Genomic DNA, 21,585 nt, shown 5'->3' with positions numbered 1-21,585 from the left:
GAAAGAAAGAGAATTTTTAGACACTACTCTGGGAGGAGTGCGGGAGGCAGGGATGAGGTTCCTCCACCAGAACCATGTCCTTTCTGTCCTGGAACAACCCCAGGAAGAGGCTGAGGGTGGCGTAGATCGGGGGGATGTCCCACAAAGGGGACGTCACGGGAGGCCCGCCTTCTGGACAGGCCCCCTCCTCCCGGGCCACCGGGAGCCCTGTCCCTTCCAGAAGGGCCTGCTGCATCTGGCACGCTGTCCTCCTGAAGGGCAGGGTCCCTTGAGCACACGAGCCCGAGGGGGTGTCTTTCCGTGCAGCCCAGGGAGGTGGGGTGGCAGGAGGGCAGCCAGAGGACACGGCTGCCTGGCTGAATGGAGGGATTAGGGGTGGAGGGGAGCGGGGAGGGACGGGCATCCTGACTTCACAGGTGCACTGGAAACGCCAGCTCTGTGGGCCACCCTGGGACCACGATGCCTGGGATCAGCCTTCTAGGAAGGTGTCAGAGGGACGGTGGGTGGGGAGCGAGGGGGCCGTGCAAAGAGAGACTTTCTGAAGTCTCCCGTGCCTGTGGGGACACAGGTGCTGGAGACTTCAGAAAAGCTGCAGCCCTCGCCCTCCCAGGGGACCATCAGACCTCAACTTCTCATTTTAAAAGCACATTCAACATGGAAATAACATCACCTTCTTTCCAAGACGGGTTTAAAAAGGCCAACAGGATGCACAACCTCTGTGCACCTGTCAGACGGGCTATGAGGAAGACGATGGCGAGGACATGGGACACTACGACACCTGCTGCTGGCGGGGTGGGGGGGCCCGCTGGTGGGGGTGCCGCGTGGGAGCAGCCTGGAGGCGGCTCCTCCAGCCCCAGCCGAGCCTTCGGAGGAGGTGGCCCTGGCCGACACCCTGACGGCACCCTCCCGAGAACCGCCCAGCTAAGCTGTTTCTGAACCCCTGGTCCACAGAAATTAGGAGGTAATAAACGTCCGTTGCTCTAAGCTGCTAAGTTTGGGCTAATTTGTTACAGGACAATGAATAATGAACACGTCCCAAAGCGTCACCTGTGCTCTCGATGCTCCAGGCCTTTGCACACACTGCTCTCTACCTGCCATACCCCTTGCACTCTGACCTTTCCACCCAGCTTGTCACCCCTCAGGGTTCAACAGAATTGTCATGTCCTCAGTGAATCCTGAACATCACCCCCACGACCCCAGAGTTGGCCCCGCCCTGTGGCACGTGGAGCCGGCACGTGGCTCCGTTAGGCTCCAGGCCTGTCCCCCATGGGCAGCCGAGGGCCAGGCACCCGGACACAGCCAGCAACGGCCAGGAGAGCCACCGCTGAGGGTGTCATCTCACCGGGATGAGGGTAAAAAACAAGTGTTTCTCAACAAATATTTAAACCCAGAAGCACCCATCCTTTCCTCCAAATGATGGGGAAGCGTGAGGACTTGCTGCTGGGAGGCCCCGCCTTCCTCTCTCCCCGCCGACCCACCTGGATGAGAGCCAGCACCTTGTCCTGCACGATGGTTGGGGGGTTGCTCTTGGGAGAGATGATTTTGACCAGGACACCGTCGATGAAATCCCGATTGGCCACGAGGACGTGGAAGCGGTGGCCACAGTTCTTCACGCACGTCTCCAGCACCTGATGCGGGCGGGATGGAAACAGAGGTCACCCCCAGGGGCCAAGGAGATGCGGCCCCCTCTCCCCACTGCCGACCATCCTGCCGATGGGCTCCTCCAGAGGCAAACCCTTCTGCAGGACACAGGTGGCCCCTTGCTGGCTGGGGTCTCTGGGCCTGCACAGCAGTCGGGCGGCACCGGATCCGCACGAGAAGGGTACTGGGGTCTCAGCGGGGTCAAAACGACCAGGCATTCCTGGAAACGAGCCTCTGGGTTGGTGGCAACAGCCGGTGGATGCGGGCCCTCCCGGGCGGGGCCCACCGGAGCAGCCTGCGCTGCTGGTGAGTTACTGGACCTGGCCGTGAAGAGGCGAAGGCCCCACACGGCCGCACAACCCTGCTTCCACAACTGCGACCGGCCGTGACCCGGGTCTCCCACCCCCATATGCGGTTTGCGGCCTTGGCCACATTCGAATCAACTCTGCCCCTCCTTCCTCGTCCGGAAAAATAAGTTACACAGGCCTCGGCCGCTAGAAAAGCACAGCGCTTGTGGGTTCTGAGCAACGGCCAGTGCGGGCTTGAATCTCAGGTCCACTTTCAGGGCCAATCTGTCTGAACTCGGCTTCCCTGCCTGCAAAGTGGGTGCGAGTGCCCCGCTGCAGGACTGCAGTTAGGGTGAGCGTGTCTGAAGTGCAGACCTGCCTGGCGGGCCAGTGCAGGAGGACGTGTCACAGGGCTACTGTCCTGGGCCCCCACCGCACGAGCGAGGGGCCTTGAGCTCACAGCACCCACTGGAGGGTCCCTCCAGCCTCGCAGGCAGCTCTCCGGACCCCTTCGCTCTCTGGAAACCCCCTGACCCGGACGATGAGCCAGCCCCTCCCACGCCGGCACCCAGGCCACAGCTGGCTGGTGGGGACTGCCTCCACGGAAGGACGTCACCAGCATCAGGGGACACTGCTGGCCGCCTTGCTTGTCCTCATTTGCCTAAACTAACTGTCCACTGGTGACCCCAGGCAGTCCCTCCCCGGGGCTAGGGTCGGACAACGGGGCTTTCCCTGGACAAAGCTTGGTCATGGAGAAAGTTCCTGACACTGATGTTAGGAACGTGACTGCATGGCTGACCCAGGGGAGACCCTTTCACGTTGTATGTCATTTCACTCCATCCTCACAACTCATTCACCCTTTTTAAATGGAGGCTGTTATCCCCTTTTTTTCCCCAGAGTTAAAAGGCTTAGAAGGTGAAGAAAGTGGTGTAGGTACAAATTGCTGGTCAGGCCAGAAGCAGGACAGGATCCCCCACAGCCTCCTCTGAGCCTCCGCCTGCCCTGAGGCACAGGGCCACCCTCCACCAAGATCCGCGAGTGCCTCAGACGACAGGCAACCTCTGCCACGCTCTCGTTCCCTCATTTGGTCCTTAAAATGCCCTGGACGGAGGCGGTGGGGCCGCCCGGCAGAGCAGAAGCTGCGGAAGTGCTCCCGGCTGGCAAGCCCACTGCAGGCTGCTCTACCAAAAAGGCAAATCTGTCGCTGTGGGTTGTTGGTCCTGAAACACAGTGGGAACTTTCCTGAATGCAGCTAAGGCCCGCGGAGTAGGCAAACGGCGCCTCCAAGCAATCAGAGCCGCACTAGTGACTGAGCAGGAAGCCCCAGACCTCTGACCAACTCCTATTTGGGGTACATCTTGACAACCTTGGTGGGGGCAGATATGAAGTTCAAAGGCCCTCAGGAAGCAGGAGGACTGTGATGGATGAACAGGGTTAGTTCAAGGACAAGACAGAGATGCCACGAGAGCAGACAAGAGCCCAGGCAGTGTGTGCCAGGCTGGGCCTCCAGCGGACGAAAAATGGGTCTGCACCTTTCACAAATCTCCCAAAGGCATTACGGGATTTGCAGCAAAGGCCTGACCACATCAAAATAAATAAATACTTAGGAATAAATCTAACTAAGGAGGTGAAAGATCTGTGCCCTGAAAATTACAAGACATCGGTAAGAGAAAGTAAAGACACAAGTAAATGGAAAGGTTTCCCATGTTCTCGGATCAGAAGAATTAATACTGTTGAAATGTCCACAGTACCCAAAGCCATCTACAGATTTCACAGAAACAGAAAAAAACAATCCTAAAATTCATATGGAACCATAAACGACCCTGAACAGCCAAAACAATCCTGAGAAAGAAGACCACAGTGGGAGACATCACACTTCCTGATTTCAAACTTACAGTTTAGTTATAGGAAGCAAAACAGTGTGGTATTAGCATAAAAATAGACACACAGACCAATGGAACAGACCTGAGAGCCCAGAAATAAACCCTCACATATACTGTCAACTAACATTTGACAAGGGAGCCAAGAATACTCAATGGGGAAAGGACAGTCTCTTCAATAAATGATGTTGGGAAAACTAGATATTCACACGCAGAAGAATGAAACTGGACCTCTAACTTACACCAGTCACAAAACTTAATTTGAAACGGTCTAAAGACTTAAATGTAAGACTTAAGGAAACCCTAAATGGTGGCCCTCATGCTCTACTACAGGAAGGAAGGAATGGCAGGGCCCACGGTGGAGAGATCTCCATCCCAGGCAGCTACCACGATGCCGGGCATGGAGTGGGAGGTGTTTAGATGCCAGGGAAATGGCCTGCGTGCTAAGAGTTCGTGAGTTTTGCCTGTCCCTGGTGATTTTTGTTTCTGAAAACAGTTCATTTTGGGCATCACTGTGGGTTTAGTGAAAGCTGCAGTTGAAATTCTGAGGAAAAAACAAAAGCTTTCGACTCCCTGTTTCTCAACTGGTCTTTTTCTCATTATTCGAACGCCAGTTCCCTGGCAGAGAACTCTAATAAGTCTTGGGTGTTCACTTGGGCAAGAAATCCAAACAGTTTCTCTGCTTTAAAAGGAACATGTTACGGCTGTTTTGGATAAACAACCCACTACTCAACCCTACAGGGAGGTCCACATGCTGACCTGTTACAGTTTCTATTAGAGGAACATGTTGTGGCCTGGTTTTCACCACATTTGAAAAAATGTCAGCTTTCAAGACAGAAATAATACCTGAAGTTGTCCCTTTTAATTTTCTGACATCTGAAAGACGGGCAAAAACCTGGTCTGTTCCTTCCTGAAAGGAGTCACTTGCTGACTTTCCCTGGAACCTCTGCGGCGATGTTCAGTTTCTATCCCATGATCCAGTTGGCACCTCACTAGCTGTGAAGTCTGGGCAAACCTCTGGGCCTCTCCGAGCCTCAGTTTCTGCATCCGTAAAAGCGGATGATGAAACCTATTTAGGAAGGTTTCTGGAAGCATTTGAGTTAACATCTGAAGAGCTAGCCTAGTCTCGGGCAGGTGCTCGGTGGAAGTTGGCACTTTTACAAGGAGGAAGCTGACCCCTAGAGAAGCAGCTGGTCTCAGTGCCTCACAGCAGGCTGCTGGCCACCGGGGACCCACGCCCAGGCCTGTGGCTTCTCTGCTCTGGGCTTCTGCACCGGACAACACTGCCCGTGCCGCGTCCCTGCTGGCTCACCCGTCTCAAAGGGTGGACACACCGGGGCGGCAGCAGGAGGCACAGCTACCCCTAGCAGCGCTCACTCCAGGCTGTCCCCCAGCTGCGGCTCCCGGACGTTCTCCCGCCCTGGGGGAGGGCAGGGGGGCACTCACCGTCAGCGCCAGCATCACCTCTCGGTAGTTCCGGTTCCCGTTGAGCCGCTTCTTCAGGGCTCGAATGGCATCCTTTGGCCTGGAGAATAGACATAGGCAGATCCTGCCAATCCCACCGGAGCCCCAGCCTACAGAGTCAGGGCCACTCGTGCCAACTAGCATGTACACGAGGTTACTTGCTACCGCCTGTTTGTAAATGTGAAGGACTGGAAACAAACGCAATGTCCGTCAACGTGAACCAGGTTGAATTAAATGGTGCTTATCCATACAACGGAGCACTACACAGCTGCACAGAAGAATAAACACTCTTAACGCACCAAAAATACAGACTAGTGTCATCTGCAGAGCAGGGCAGAGGGGACGCAGCCATGTGAGTTACAAAAGGACAAGGAATGCCCAGCGCACACATCTTTGCCAGGAGGGGACCCTGGAGGGAGCCGCCCCTGGGGAGGGCGCCAGGGCCGAGGAGGAGGGGCTGTTCCCCAGGTCGCAGGCTGCAGCCCTCTTGAATTCCACATCACGTGCAAGTATGATTTACCCAGAACAATAACCAGCCTGCCACTGGTGGGTTCGCTGAAGGGACCCCGCCAGAGAAACACAGGCGAGAACGGCCAGGTCCCTGTGCAGATCTGGATGTCCAGGTTCCAGGCTCTGTGGAACTCCTTTTTTCCTGAGAAAACTGAAGTCTGCTCAAAACCCTGGGAGTTGTGTGTTTTGGTACCAGATCTGACCCGGCTTCCCGGGGGCCCTGTAGGCAGAGCTGCAGGGTCCTCCAGCTGACAACAGCTCTGTCATACGCCAACTGTCTGCTCCCAGTACACACTCCTCCTGAAACCACAGCCACGCCGGGAGGCGGGTCTCCAGCCAGCCCCTGAGGGCATCTACTAGGCGCAGTGCCCGTGTCTAAGGGTCCCCCGGTGCCCATGGCCCGCTCTGGGGAACCCCGCCCTCTGCTATCACAAGTGGGCTCCTGCCGCCCACCCATCAGCAGGCCAGCATAATCTGGGTCTTTCCTAAAGTGAAGGTTCATAAATCGGGGCCTCCTATTCCGACAGTTTGGAAATACAATCTATTTACCAGGACTTCCCTGGTGGCGCAGTGGTTAAGAATCCACCTGCCAATGCAGGGGACACGGGTTCGAGCCCTGGTCTGGGAAGATCCCACATGCTGCAGAGCAACGAAGCCCATGCACCACAGCTACTGAGCCTGCACTCTAGAGTCGGCGAGCCACAACTACTGAGCCTGCGCGCCTAGAGCCCGTGCTTCACAACAAGAGAAGCCACCGCAATGAGAAGCCCGTGCACGGCAAAGAAGAGTAGCCCCTGCCCGCCGTGACTAGAGAAAGCCTGCGCCCAGAAAACAAAGACACAAAAAAACAAAAATACTCTCAAGAAGTACGTGAGGGAGCTGGGGAAGGAGAGGGGAGCAGCTCTGCCAATCAGCCCAATTTCAACAGAAACACACAGAAGCAAGGCGAGGCCTCTAGAAGGAATAAACAGACCCAAGTCACCTGAAGCATGGCTTCCCCGCGGAACTTCTCGGCTCCCTGGGGAGGGGTCCCTGCCAGGTGTGTTTGCAGTGTGGCTGCAGTTCCCAAACAGGGGTGCTGATTTCTGCAAACACGGGACTCGACAGGCTCTCGGCTTTGAGGACTTGGTGGCCTGGGGCTGATGAAGGTCAGCAGCCGCCGGCCAGGAGCGGGGACTGATGTCCTCTGTCTCAAAGGCCCCGCCGGGCACGCTCTCATCCCTCCTCTTGAACTTCCACGGGGCACTACATGGGAAGAGCCTCCCAGGGCTCTGCTCACTTGTGACTCATGGAGCTCCTGGGTTGGGGGGGCACGCGGTGGCGGGAAATCAGAGAGGCGGCAGGCTCCCGGGTTAGAGAGAAAGTGAAAATCCACCGAAAATCCATCGGGGAAGTGCTGCTTGAGAGGCACTGGGGAGCACCAAAGCAAGTATTTCTCTCTCTCCCCGGGGAAGCAGCCTCGGAGACAGAATCAAAGTCCTGTCAGAGGAGCCGCACAGCAGCCGATCAGACGCAGAGCAGGAAACTGGGAGAGGGGAGTGGGGTGCTGGAGCCCAGCAGAGCAGGAAAGGGCCCCAAGCAGGGGGAGAGGTCGGGGCTGTGGGAGCTGGACCCCAGACCCAGAAGAGACCTTCTCTCTGGTCATCCTGAGCCCACCTTGTCCTCTGGCTCCAGAACTGCCACCTCTGAGCTGCTTCCCACTTACCCCGCAGGGGGGCGATGCCCCGCCCCGCCCACCCTGGACACCTCCCCTCCTCGCGGCCGCCCCCTCCCAGCTGTTCCCTTGCTCCATTGCATTTATCCGGGCTACTCCAGTTTAGAGGCTGGGACACAAAGAGTCCATGAGCTGGGGACGGTCCAAGATGGTCATGAAAACGACCAGGTCAGGGGATCCTCACCAGAGCCGCATGTCAGAATTGCCTGAAGGGCATTTACTAAATCCATATGCCTGCTGCACCTAACTTGGCAGGTCTGGGTGAGGCCTGGTAAACAGGGTCTAAAACATCCCGGGGAGGTCATCTAGCCAGGGCACTCCTGCCTAGTGACCAAGGGTCCAGGGCACGAGGGGCAGCCACACAAGGCCCCAGGCTGGAGGTGACCCCAGCCTGGGCGTTAGGGCAAGCCCAGGGAGGGGCCTGCAGGACAGCTCACCAAATCGGTGCTCAGCAGGACCGTCTCCCAGAGGTGAGCTCCGAATAAATAAAGGAAGCACGGACAGAGCTCCTGTGCTGGAGCCTTGAGCCCCTCATCATTAAAATGGTCTGGTCCTGCCCTGTCGGGCTGGAGGGTGCTGCCTGAGCTGGTGTGGGCCGGGGCTTCGCATGGGCCGGGCACAGGGCAGGGCAGTGAAGCCACGAGCGAGCCACTGCTGCGGCCCACTTTATACCTGAGCGGACCGAGACGGGAGGGGAACCCACCCAGGGTCACCCGGGCCCCTGGTCCCTCTCTCCTGCCCTGCTATCCGCCCACCTTGCCTGCTGACCCCTGGGCGGCTGCTGGACCCCACCTGGATGCCCCTCCCCAGGTGCCTGGCACTGGCCTCCCTCGTGGAGCCCATGTCGCCCTGGGTCACGACCCCCTTCGTCCTCAGGCCCTGAGTCCCCAGGGACTTTATCCACTTACTCTCTTACCTCACGAATGTGTCCAGGTGGTGGAGACGTGGCCGTAAGGAAGACAGATGCCTGCCTCAGGGAGCTCGGGGCCCAGGGCTTTGGGGGCGAGACAGACACTCCCTCCCACACACATCAGAACACGCGAGTTTGAGCTGTGGCGAGCCCAAGTACAATACGGGCTGTGAGGGGATCACACAACGGGGGCTTATCCGCGGGGCGTTGGGACAGGGAGAGGGCAGGCTTCCCCTCATTCAGGAAGAGGCCGACAGCAGGGGCCAGGACCCTCCCTCGACAAGGCAGGGGGAGGGGCTGGGCTCCAGCCCCCATGGGACGAGGACGCTCCGTTCCGACACGTGTGCACGTTCCGCGCTTCCTGGGGACCCGCAAGCTGGGCATGAGAATGGGAGGTTCACGGAACCAAAAGACCAGCGGGGCCAGAGAGACGTCAGGAAGGCCCGTGGGTGAGGGAGGAGCTCGGTGTGGCAGACGGAGGGGCGGGCGACATGGGCAAAGGGAGCTAGAGTGCCCGCGGCCTGAGCCCCCTTCCGGCCTCTGGTCCAGATGCCCATCCCATCCCCCCGCACTTCCCACTTCCTCCCCTCTGCACCCATGGCCTCGGCCACCCGTCCAGCACCCGCCTCGGCCTCCAGAGGCCGCGCCCCACCCGTGGGCTCAATAAACGTGGACAGGCCGGGGGTGGGGTGGGCAGGAAGGAGGCCAGGGGCCACGGGGTTAAAATGCCTTCTCCTCAACACATCCTGTCTCCTGCCAGGACCGAGCTGGTCGCTGCAGCTCCCCTCCCAGAGGGCTCCCAACCTGCTGCCCCTAGGGCGGCCAAGCCCTCCACCCCTCCCGCCAGCGCCGCCCAGGAAGGGCTTGAACCTCAGCTGAACCTCCAACCCGGCCTGCTGGGCATCGGGATGCAGCTGCCCCGAACCTCAGGTTATCTATCCTGTCTCTCCTCTCAGGCCCACGGCACAAATTCCACCGGCTCCGCCTTCAGAAATGCTCAGACTCTCATGGCTTCTCACCCCCTCTACTGCCACCCCAGTCAAAGCTGCCATCGCTTCACACCAGGGTGATTGTGACAGCCCCAGCCCAGCCGTCCCAGGCATGGCAGCCAGCGTGATCCCTAAAATGAACCTCAGGGACTTCCCTGGTGGTCCGGTAGCTAAGACTCCATGCTCCCAATGCAGGGGACCCGGGTTCAATCCCTGGTCAGGGAACTAGATCCTGCATGCCGCAACTAAGAGTCCACATGCTGCAGCCAAGTGCTGCAATTAAGACCTGGTGGAGCCAGATAAATTTAAACACAAAAAAAAACTATAAAAAAAAAATAAAATGGGGACTTCCCCAGTGGTCCAGGGGTAAAGAATCCGCCTTACAATGCAGGGGATGTGGGTTCGATCCCTGGTCAGGGAGCTAAGATCCCACATGCCGCAGAGCAACTAAGACCGCATGCCACAAACTACAGAGCCCACACCACAACTACGGGAGAGAAAACACGCGCGCCACAACTAGAGAGAAGCCCGCGCGCCTCAACTAGAGAGAAGCCCGCACGCCACAAGGAAAGATCCCGCATGCCTCAGTTGAGACCTGATGCAGCCAAAATAAATTAAATAAATAAATCTTTAAAAATAAATAAATAAGATGAACGTCAGACCAAGTGGAAGACAGGGTCCCTGCCTGGATCCCGGCCCCCCGGCCCCAGTCACAACAGAGCCCCTCTGTCCTGGGACTGTGCGCTGGGAAGCCCTTCCCTGGCCTGGTGCTCACACCTCCGCCCCTCGAGCCACCTGGGCCAGGCCCTCCTGGGTGACTTGTTCACAAGCACTCACCCCCAGCTCTTCCTCCCCAGCCATGTCACCAGCTGACCAGGGTGCGTGGTAACTGTCCTGCTCGTGGCACAGGGGAGGGACTCCGTCTGGCCCGTCCCTGCTGTGCCCTCAGTACTCACTCTGGGACCCGGCATGAGGTGGTCACTCAGGACATGTTTGTTGAATGAAGGCAGGGCCAACCGTCAGAGGCTGGTCCCCAGCCTCCACGTGGCAAGGCCAGTAAGGACAGCGCCAAGGCCAGGGCTGCCCAGGTCTGGAGAGGGTTTAAGAGGGCGTGGCTACCGTAAATTCCATTTTTACGGTGTGGACAGAGGGCCACATACCGACTACTTTGGAAGCAGTACACACGGAATGTACCTGTGATGCAGAAGAGGACGTGAATGCAGCAGCAAGAACAGACCCGGCAGCGCAGGGTGGGGGGGGGCTGGGCCTCACAAGTCTGCCCCGCGCCCAGCCCTCCACTACCCCACAGACCCCGGGGGCCTCTCCCTCCTGGGACTCCAGCCAGTCCCCAGGGCTGCGGAAGGCGGGAGGAGGTGGGGATCGTGCTGCAGGGGACCCCGAAGCCAAGCAACGCCATTCCCCTTGTGATCAAGAGGCGGTCACTGCTCTGACTGCGGGTGGGGGGAGGACGGTGAGGAAAACCACTTGTCAGACATCAGGGCAGCGGGCTGCACACAGACCGACTCGAGCGGCCCGCCGCCCGCCTGCCCTGGGTGGGGGACACGCACCCTTCCTCCGTCTCATTGATGATGTCGCAGATCTCCATGTTCAGTGTCCAGTCCTCACTCTGCAGGGAGCCGTCTGTAGCCTTTTCTGCAAATTCAGAAAGAAAACTGGCTTACACTTCTCCTGGAATAAGGACCCCGGCAGGGAAGAGGAGGGACCCGGACCCACCCCACTCTCCCACCAGGCAGATGGGCTGAGCCGACAGCACCTCTGGGTGCTGCTCCCACGGGAATACCTGGGAGGGGGGCCGGGGGCTGACTCCTAAGCCTGCCCTTCATTCACCAAACTCCCATGAGCTAGAACTCTCAGAAGAGAACGCAGGGGAAAGGCTTCATGACATCGGGTGTGGCAATGATTTCACTCATGGATGTGACAACAAAAGCACAGGCAACGGAAGAAAAAATAGATAAACCGGACTGCACAAAAATTTAAAACTTTCTGTGCATTAAAGGACACAATCAACAGAGTAAAAACGGAGTAACCTACGGAATGTTAGAAAATATTTGCAAATCTGAGAAGGAGTTAGTATCCTTTAGAATAAATAAAGAAGACCTGAACAGACATTTCTCCAAAAAAGATATACAAATGGCCAACAAATCCATGAAAAAAAAAGTGTTAAAAATCACTAGTCATTAGGGAAATGCAAATCAAAACAACAATGAGATACCACCTCACACCCACTAGGACGGCTGCTATCAAAAAAAACAGAAAATAGGGACTCCCCTGGTGGTCCAGTGGCTAAGACTCTGCGCTCCCAATGCAGGGGGCCCAGGTTCGATCCCTGGTGGGGGAACTAGATCTCACATGCGTGACACAACTAAGAAGCCCGCATGCCGCAACTAAAAGATCCCTTGTGCCACAATGAAGATCCAGTTACATAAAACAGCCATAAATAAAATATATATTAAAAAAAAACAGAAAATAACAAGTGCTGGAGAGGATGTGGAGAAACTGCTTGTGCACTGTTGGTGGGAATGGAAAATGATATAGCCCTTATAAAAAGTATGGCAGGGGGCTTCCCTGGTGGCACAGTGGTTGAGAGTCTGCCTGCCGATGCAGGGGACACGGGTTCACGCCCCGGTCCGGGAAGATCCCACGTGCCGTGGAGAGGCTGGGCCCGTGAGCCATGGCCACTGAGCCTGCACGTCCGGAGCCTGTGCTCCGCAGCGGGAGAGGCCACAACAATGAGAGGCCCGCGTACTGCAAAAAAAAAAAAAAAAAAAAAAAAAAATGGCAGGTCCTCAAATTATCAAAAAGAGAACTACCATATGATCCAGAAATTCCACTTTTGGGTACACACCCAAAAAGAGTTTCAAAAGAGTTGAAAGTAGGATCTCAAAGAGGTATTTTCACATTCATGTTCACAGCCGCATTATTCACAATAGCCAGGAAGCAACCCAGGTGTCTAGACACAGATGATGGATAAACAAAACGTGGTAGGTTCACACAATGGAATATTATTCAGCCTTAAAAAGGAAGGAAATTCTGACACCTGCTCCAACGTGAATAGAACCTCAAGGATATTATGCTGAGTGAAACAAGCCAGATACAAAAAGATAAATACTGTGTGATTCCACTTATTTGAGCATCCTAAAGTAGTCAAGTTCACAGAGAGAAAGTAGAATGGTGGGTGCCAGAGGCTGGGGGAAGGAGGCGGTGAGTTGCTGCTGAATGCGGACAGAGCTTCGGTTTTGCAAGATGAAAAAGGTCTAGAGAGCGGTTGCACAACAATGTGAATGTATTTAACACTAAAAATGGTGAAGATGGCCAATTTTGTTATGTGTATTTTAACACAATTAAAAATTAAAAAAAAAAAATCCCCCTAAGGTAGGCGTGATTCTCTCCCACATTTAGAAAGAAGGAAGTGAGGCTCAGAGGTTGGGTCCTTGGCCGGGATCACATAGCTGAGCTGGTGGCACTGACATCCGGTCTCAGGTCTGTCTGTCTCTAACGCCTAGGCATTTGCTGATATGGCCTCAGCAGTCAGCACAGGCAAGTTTGGACCCAACGTTGGGATCTTAGCTGAATTCCAAGCCTGCCCCATCCTAACTGCACAATTCTCGAGAGGGAGACCATGACCCCCCTTTCAACAAAAGCTTCAAACAACCCGCACTTCCACTGACGCTCCATAAAAACCCCGCGACCTCTGTACGTGTTGGAAGTGGCCTTGTTTTACCGGAGGCAGCTGCGGAGAAGGGACGCTCGTTTTGTACACAACACCCTGGAACTCACACGCCCAAACGAAGGCTGTCCTTACAAGCGGTGAGCACACACTCCAAACAGCTACTGCTACTTCATTCTGTATGGAAAAAGCCTCACTGCTTTAATTTTTACCGAAAAGGCTATATCCCCAAACTTTTCACCCCCTTTATTCGTCACCCTGGGCACCCAAAGACTCCCTACCCGCGAACGAGCAAACCTGCCCCCAAGCGGTGAGAGTCACCCCTGATGAGCCCCTGCGTGCGGTGGGCTGGGCGGGGGTCTCAACCACCAGAGCTCACGGTGCCACTTGGCAGGAGGATTTGATCGGGGGAGAGCAGGGACAGGCACGCAGGAGGAATGGCCAAAGCACCGTCCAGTCTAGAGAAGGGAAGACCGAGGGCAGAGGCTGCTCCAGGTGAGGGCAGAACGAGGCAGCGTCGGGACGACCCTTGCCTCCACCCCCACCCCACCCCACTCCCCGCTCGTCCGGCCACTTGCCTCTCTGAAGGGCCCTCCCCTTCAAGGTGTCCACACCCAGAGGAGGGGACTCCCCCCCGGGATCACACAGCAGGGGTGCTAATGACCAGTGGCCTCCTAATAAAGCCGTCCTGCCTGCGACCCTACGGAGCCAGCGAAGGGACAGGCCAGCTGGCCAAAGGGCCGCCCTCTGCCGGTGGTCTGGCCAGTCACAGCACGGGCCACGGCACAGGCTCGGGAAGAGAGAGCAGCAGTGGCACCGTGGCAGGGCCACGGGGACACTGTCTTGGAGGCTTAACAGAGGAAACGTTCAGTCAATGAACCTCACATCCGAGTTAGGGGTAGCAGCAGAGTCCATGAACCTCCCCCTCCCCCGGCACCGGGAAGGGGGTCAAAGGCATGAGAACCCATCCTGGGGGTCAGCGCTTTCTATTCAGTTACCAGCATTCTGAGTTTTCAAGCTAAAAGATAGATACTCCTTTTGATTATAAAGAACCAACCCCCAAAGAATGCTTCTTTCTTTTCATTTTGCTGGATATGCCACAGAAATACAGCTGTGGGTATTTGGCTCGGCTGAGACAGATGAAGGAGGTACGGCTGACAAAGGAGCTCAAATCAGTTCTCGTTTTCCTCTCCTCATAAAAGAATTCCCCCAGCAACAGAACTGAGTTGGATCTGATTGCCCTGCAACTGTGGCCACTCCCATGGGCTCCCTCCCTCCGTCCTGTCCCCAGGCCAGAGGACGCAAAGTTCAGGCTCATTTCTTTTATCACATAAATTGTCAAAACAGAAGATAAATCCTGGTGCAACAGCAGAAACACAATGCTCCAGGGGACAAGGGCCAAGTCATTCCCGCCAGCTAGCCCTTGGGATGGAGAAAGATCAAAGCACCAGTGACCCGGGCTGCAAAGGGCTGACCTTTTAGAGGTCCCCGGTGATATGCTAATGACCAGGGGCTGAGCAGGCCTGGGCAGGGCAGGGCTGGACAGGGCTGTGAAGGGGCAGACACAGCTCCCATTAAACCTTCAGCGTAAAAGAGTATGTCATCCTGATGCTGTTGCCATGGCATTTTCTCCATTCAGAAAAGGCTGCCTCCTGCCTGGTGCGGGCTGGGGGCCAGGGCGCCTTGAAGGTCGACCCTGGGACTTCCCTAGCGGTCCAGCGGTTAAGGCTCCGCGCTTCCACTGCAGGGGGCACGGGTTTGATACCCGGTCGGGGGCCGCTCGACCCTGCCAGCCATGACAGTGCCCTCTCCCAGCAGGGCTTTTCTCCAGCAGCCCACCCCTCACCCCTCCCACGCAGTGGGAAATCCCAGGTGGTCCTGCTGGGAGGAGCCTCGAGACCCAGTGGCTTGGTTTCTTGGCTGCGGACGTCCACACTCTGCTGTGAAATGGAGCAACTTCAGAAGCAGCCAGCCCCAGAAGGCAGAAGAGGCTGGATTAGCATTTTTGCATTCAGCAACATTCTTCTGGTGAGAATGGAGGAAAAAAACAGCCAAATTTTCTACCTCCCCAACAATCAAGAGTGTGAGAAGGAGCCCAGAGGTGCCGGCGCAAAGAAACAGCGTTCCGGGTTGCTTCGTGCCCGGTGTGGAGAACGGAGGAAAGGGGGTCCGGATGGGCAAGAAGCTCATCTGATGATACGCACCAATGACGGAAGCAGCCATCTGGATTCCGCACTGCTACATGCTAGCGGGGCAGGTGGGCACAGACCAGCCAGGGGGAAAGAAAAATCAACCCCAACACTGTACTCAGAGCCATGGTGGCCGCTCGCTCCAGATTCCTAACCTGCCCTGTGAATGTTAATTGCAGCTGGTCCTCTTCCACTGGAGAGCCTCGCCCCTGCTTTATGGGATGTCCTTTTCTACGCCAGCAGGCCCCACTCCTCCTTCACCCCTCTTAAAAGGCAGATAAAGTACATCTGAACAGCCCGCAGACTACAGAGGCAGCTTCCTCTGGAACTTTAAGGCAAAATAAAACCCCGTGGTCCCCATGCCACGTACTTGAGATTAGCAGCCTGAGAAGTGCCCTGCACCGTCCTTGACCTGTGGGCAGGGAGAGGGAGACGGCCAGTCGTGACCCAGTCCAGCCACAGCACTGGGGCCCCGATCCCTGGGCCCTACTGCCACGGGGCCATGGGAAAGTGAGTGGCAACCCCGCCCCTGCCCACCAACTGTGACAGACCACGGCAAGCCCCTGTAAGCAGGGCACATAGGACAAGACAAGCCAGGAAGAACCAGCCAGAGCTGGTGTGAAGTCCTCAGGGACTGGGTAAGCCCCTCTCCCCTACCCCGCAGCTGGAGAGGGCGGTGGGGGGTGGTGGTGATGGAGAACTTGCTTCCAACCTTGGCTGCAGGTGAGACACCCCTGCCTGGGTCCCGCCCTGTGCCTTCCCACCAGAACCTGTGGGCACGAGGCAGGGACAGACAGACGTGTTCCAACAGCGCCAGGGGGCTGGGGGTCCCGCCCCGGGGAAGGAACGGGACACAGCCCTCCAGCTAACAGCCACTGAGGGCTGGGCATGGGGAAACAGCAGGAGGCAAGACAGACCGAGTCCCTGCCCTGCAGCTCGAGGACCCTGGCTCCAGTCCTGGCTCTGCCACGTTAACCCTGAGCTCCTGGACTCTGCTTCCCTTTTCTTCTCTGGTTCCTTCTCTAGGTGTTGCTTCCCGCCAAATGAGGTAACAGGTCTCAGTGATCTCTGATCCCCCCAGTCCCCTACCCCACTCTGACAGTACATTGGCCTATGATTTCTTTTCTTCTTTTTTTGGTGATTTTTAAAATAATATTTATTTGGCTGCTCTGGGTCTTAGTTGCGGCACGTGCGATCTTAGTTGTGGCACGTGGGATCTTTAGTTGCGGCACGCGGACTCTTAGTTGCGGCATGTGGAATCTAGTTCCCCGACCAGGGATTGAACCCGGGCCCCCTACATTGGGAGCTCGGTGTCTTAACTACTGGACCACCAGGGAAGTCCCCCATGATTTTGTGTGTGTGTGTGTGTGGTAAAATATACATAACAAAAAATTTACCACCTTAACCATTTCTAAACGCACAGCTCAGTGGCATTACGTACATGCATATTGCTGTGCAACCGTCACCGCCATCATCTCCAGAAATTATTCATCTTCCCAAACTGAAACTGTCTCCATTAAACCCTCACTCCCATCCCCCTCCCCCAGCTGCTGGCACCCACCCTTCTGCTTTCTGTCTTTATGAAGCGACCCCTCTAAGTACCTCAGGTAAGTGGATTCATATGATATTTGTCCTTTTTGTGACTGGCTTATTTCACGAAGCATAGTTTCCTCAAGATTCATCCATGTTGGAGCAAGTGTCAGGATTTTCTTCTTTTCTAAGGCTGGATAATACTCCATTGGGGTCCACACTTTGTTTATTCATCTGTATGGGCTGTTTCCACCTTTTGGCTACTGTGAACGATGCTGCTATGAACGTGGGTGTGCAAATACCGGTTTGAGTCCCTGCCTTCCGTTCTTTTGGGTGTATACCTAGAAGTGGGATTGGTGGTCATACGGTGATGCTATGTTTAACTTTTTGAGGAACTGCCAGACTGTTTCCCACAGCGGCTGCACCATTTTATGCTCCCAGCGGCAGTGCACAAGGGTTCCAATTTCTCCACACCCTCGTCTCCTTGTTATTTTGTATCTCATCACAGTCTTGATTTGCATTTCCTCATGACTTAGTGATGTTGAGCACCTTTTCACATGCTTATTGACCAACCGTATATCTTCTTTGGGTAAATGTCTATTCAAGTCCATTTTTAAATTGGGTAGTTTGGTTTTTTGTTGTTGAGTTGTAGAAGTTATTTAATTTTTATTTATTTATTCATTTTTGGCTGTGTTGGGTCTTCGTTGCTGTGTGCGGGCTTTCTCTAGTTGTGGTGAGCGGGGCCTGCTCTTTGTTGAGGAGCACGGGCTCTAGGCACGTGGGCTCCAGTAGTTGTGGCACACACGCTCAGTAGTTGTGGCACACAGGCTCTAGAGCACAGGCTCAGTAGTTGTGGCACACGGGCTTAGTTGCTCCGTGGCATGTGGGACCTTCCCGGACCAGGGCTTGATCCTGTCCGCGTCCCCTGCACTGGCAGGCAGATTCTTAACCACTGCGCCACCAGGGAAGTCCCTAGAAGTTATTTATATATTCTGGAAATTAATCCTTTATCAGATACATGCTTTGCAAATATTTTCTCCCATTTTGTGGGCTGTGTTTTCCTCTTTTGATAATGTCCTTTCATGCACAAAAGTTTCCAATTTTGATTAAGTCTGATTTATCTATTTTTTTCTTTTGGTGTCATATCCAAGAAATCATTGCTAAATCCAGTGTCATGAAGCTATCCCCCTGTTTTCTCCTAAAACGTTTATAGTTTTAGCTCTTATGTTTAGGTCTTTGCCCTATTTTGAGTTAAGTTTTCTATATGGTATAAGGTATGGGTCCCACTTCATTCTTTTACATGGGGATATCCAGTTTTCCCAGCACCATCTGTTGGAAAGACTGTCTTTTTCCCACTAAATGGTCTTGGCACCCATGTCAAAAATCAGTTGAGCATATATGGGAAGATTTATTTCCAGGCTCTCTATTCTATCCCATTGGTGTACATCTGTCCTTATGCCAGTGCCACGTTGTTCTGATTACTGTAAATTCGGAAATCAGGAAAGTTGAGTCCTCTAACTTTGTGCTTCTTTTTCAAGGTTATTTTGGCTATTTGGAGTCCCCCGAGGTTCCATATGAATTTTCGGATGGAGTTTTTTATTTCTGCAAAAAATGCTGGTGGGCTTTCGATGCGGATTTCATTGAATCTGCAGACCACTTTGGGTAGTACTGTCATCTTAAAAGTATTAAGTCTTCAACCCAAGAATATGGGTTGTCTTTCCATGTATTTATCTTCTTTCCTTCCTTTCAGCAATGTTTTGTAGTTTTCAGTGTATGAGTCTCTTACCTCCTTGGTTAATTCCTAGGGATTCTATTCTTTTTCATGCTATTATAAATGAAATTGTTTTCTCAATTTCCTTTTCAGATTGTTCAGTGTTAGTGTATAGAAATACAGCTGATTCTTGAGTGTTGATTTTTTTATCCTGAAGCTTTACTGAATCTATTAATTCTAACACTTTTTTTTTAAATGAAATCTTTAGGTTTTCTACATACAAGGTTATGTCATCTGTGAACAGAGATAATTTTACTTCTTTCTTTCCCATTTGGACGTCCTTTATTTCTTTTCTGCTGTAATTGCTCCAGCAAGGACTCCTAGTACCATGTTGAATAGAAGTGGTGAAAGTTAGCATTCCTGGGCTTACATAGAACTTCACCAAACCCGATCATCACTGTGAGGGCAAATGAAGGGAAGAGGAGACCCATCGGAGCTGAGCCCTGATTTCAGGAAAAGGTAGGTTACCTGCCCGAGTGTGAAAGCGGGAGCCACATCCGGGTCCAGAGGACTCTGCCAGCCAAGGGGCCTTGTATCTGCGTCCCGCCCCCAGGAGGTTACTTGGACTTCTCCGGCCTGGAAAGCCTTCGCCCCCGCCAGCCTGCCCATGTCTACTGTTGCCGCCACGTCCTCCCCCCAGCCTCCTTAGTTACCATCCCTAGGGATGCTTCTGACAGGCGCCAGCACCTGACGGTACAGTCCATGCAAGGGCCAAGTTCTCAAGGCTGTTCCAACTCTGTTCTGGGAGGTTCTCCCAATGTGACGGCCGTAACAAACCATGGGGGTACCTGGCTTCCCGTCTAAACCTGCAGCTGCACGAAGGCAGCACGTCTCCGCATCCGCGGCAGGGCCTGGCCTGGCCTGTGATGCCAAGCACCGATGACTGCACACCCTCTGCGGCCCTGGGCGCCGCGCCCTGGGTGGCCTGGGGAGATCAGCGTTGGGCGCCAGCTGTCCCCAGGGTCTCCCTCTGGGCTCAGAAGCAGGAGAAACAGGCATGACTGTGGAGTCTGAGCAGGGAGTTGGAACCCACGCTTTGGTGGCTTCAGACTTCAGCCAATTACTGTGTGACCCCCGGAACTCAACCTCTTTAAGGCTTTCCGTCATCTCTAAGATGCGATAATCACAGCGGGTTTTCTCACGTGGCAGCTGTGTGGCCCCCCCCCCCCTTCCCTCGCATTCCCATGTCACCACTGCCACCTACAGGTAAACAGCCGCCCACCAGCCACCCCGGCCGCTTGATGCCCAGGAGCCTGCAGATACCCAGCTTCCTGATTTCTGGGTTTCTGCGCCACAGGGGCTCCCCTTCCGGAAGGAAGCGCCCAACGGCCCGGCCCACCTGCGAGGCAGAGGCACCGTTTCCTCAGGGATCCAAACGCTGAAGCTCCCAGGTCTCAGAGCCCAGCCGGTAAGATTGCCTACGAGTCACTCACGACACATGTCACATCTCCCGACTCTGGACATGGGCCCTGGGTAGGCTGCCCGTGCCCCGCCGGCCACGTCTCACCCTCAGAGCTGCCACCTGTGACCTCGCGTCGTCAAGGCGCCGATGCGCACTCCTCTCGCACAGAAGGAGCGCAAGGGGAGGGAATCCGGTGTCCAGCGAGCACACCTTCTGTTGGGCCGGGCTCTTCACACACTCGTCTTATGTACCCCAGACCCGCCCCCATGGAGGGCAGCCCGTCTCAGAGGGGAAGAAAGTGAGGCCGAGGGGTGATCAGCCCGACAGCGACAGCACACCGCCTGCAGGGAGCAGCGACCAAGGTCACCCTGGCGCACGCAGCCTGGGACCCCGACACCCACAGACAAAGCTGGGGCCTCGAGAGCAGCCAGGGCCCCTGTCCCCGGCCACAGCCTGCCCTCCTGATTTCCCAGGTGGAGCTGAGAAGGCCTGGGCCGAGAAGTGTACAGGCAGCGGGGGTGAGGGATCAAGTGCAATCAGCTGCCAGGTCAACTCTCTCCTTGTTCTTCCTTTTTTCGTTAATAAACTTTTAATATTGGAATAATTTCAGATTTACTGAGAAGTCGCAGAGATTGTGTAAGGGTCCCTATGTGCCCTTCTCCCAGTTCCTGCTAATGTTAACATCTTACAGAACCACTGCTCACATGTCAAAACTGAAAAATTAACATCGGCAGAGAACTACTAACTAAACTCCAGGCTTTATTCGGATTTCTCCGTTTTTCCGCTAAAATGCCCTTTTTGTCCAGGATCCAATCCAGAATACCACACTGCATTTAGTCTTCTCTTTTAAATCTCCTATTTTCTTTAAAGACTGACAAATTCACAAAATCACTAACCTACTCTCCCACCTGGAGAGCTCGGTTCCAAGGGGCAGCTCTGTCCGAGCCCCAACTCCACGCCAGCCTAATTAGGACACCACACGCTCCCCTCCCCCAACAAAGGGGCCCTTCAGGCCAGCCCGCAGCAGAGAGGAGACGCCTGTCAGCCTCACAGGCCCCAGGCTGCTGACCCAAGTTCTTTTTAACTGGGAGCCCCCCTTGGGGGTCCACAGCTTAGTGCACGTGGGTGTGTCCTCTAGAGGCATAGACACGGGGCACCCGATGGAGCGTTTCCCGAGTAGGTAAAGGCGGGCGCGGGACGGGGGCTGGGGGCGCCGACTTAGGGCCGGGTGGGCAGCTGGGGGCGCAGGGCTCTGCAGGAGCCGGGCCAGGCCGCGAGCGCGGGGCCGCCGGGGTCTCCTGCTGTTATCCGACAGCCAGGCCGCTGGGCCGGTTGACGGGAAGAGAAAGGTCCGGTGGGGGGCTGGTGCTCTGGTCAGAGCTGCAGGGAATCGAGCTGACCTGCGGCTCTGGGGCTGCTGGCCTCGCCCATGCGCACCCCCAGGGCAGAGGCGAGGGCAAGGGGCCGAGCCACGGAGCCACTGAAGGCTTCCCAGTTCAAGCCCAAACTGCCTGGGGGGCCTCCGCACCAGAGCACTGACAGGCACAGAACAGAAGCAGGCAGGAGGCACGCACACCGTGACCCAGCGAGTGCGGGGGAGCGCCATGCGG

General features: G+C 55.4%; 1 protein-coding gene across 9 annotated transcripts in view; it reads right to left on the bottom strand.

Annotated features, from left to right (window-relative positions):
• The window catches only part of TOM1L2 (target of myb1 like 2 membrane trafficking protein), an 82,729-nt gene that overhangs the window by 28,336 nt on the left and 32,808 nt on the right, over positions 1-21,585 (bottom strand). For 7 of the 9 annotated variants that reach the window (XR_003004073.1, XR_003004072.1, XR_003004074.1 and 4 more), the window contains exons 2-4: positions 10,964-11,048; positions 5,255-5,333; positions 1,479-1,628 (exon numbers count right to left, since the gene is read on the bottom strand). Coding sequence is in view for 6 of the 9 variants with exons in the window: in XM_024752224.1 (XP_024607992.1) it covers positions 1,479-1,628; positions 5,255-5,333; positions 10,964-11,048 (314 nt within the window). In the remaining 3 variants the exon portion in view is untranslated. Of the gene's footprint in view, positions 1-1,478; positions 1,629-5,254; positions 5,334-6,764; positions 7,476-10,963; positions 11,049-21,585 lie in introns of those variants that run through there. The other 2 variants (XM_024752256.1, XM_024752265.1) reach the window with 2 other exon arrangements.

The sequence above is a fragment of the Neophocaena asiaeorientalis genome, unplaced genomic scaffold (assembly GCF_003031525.2).
Source record: "Neophocaena asiaeorientalis asiaeorientalis breed wild unplaced genomic scaffold, Neophocaena_asiaeorientalis_V1.1 scaffold540, whole genome shotgun sequence".
In the NCBI taxonomy this organism is placed as follows: Eukaryota; Metazoa; Chordata; class Mammalia; order Artiodactyla; family Phocoenidae; genus Neophocaena; species Neophocaena asiaeorientalis.
The sequence above is the reverse complement of the archived record's forward strand: the minus strand, read 5'-3'. Positions and strand labels throughout refer to the sequence as shown.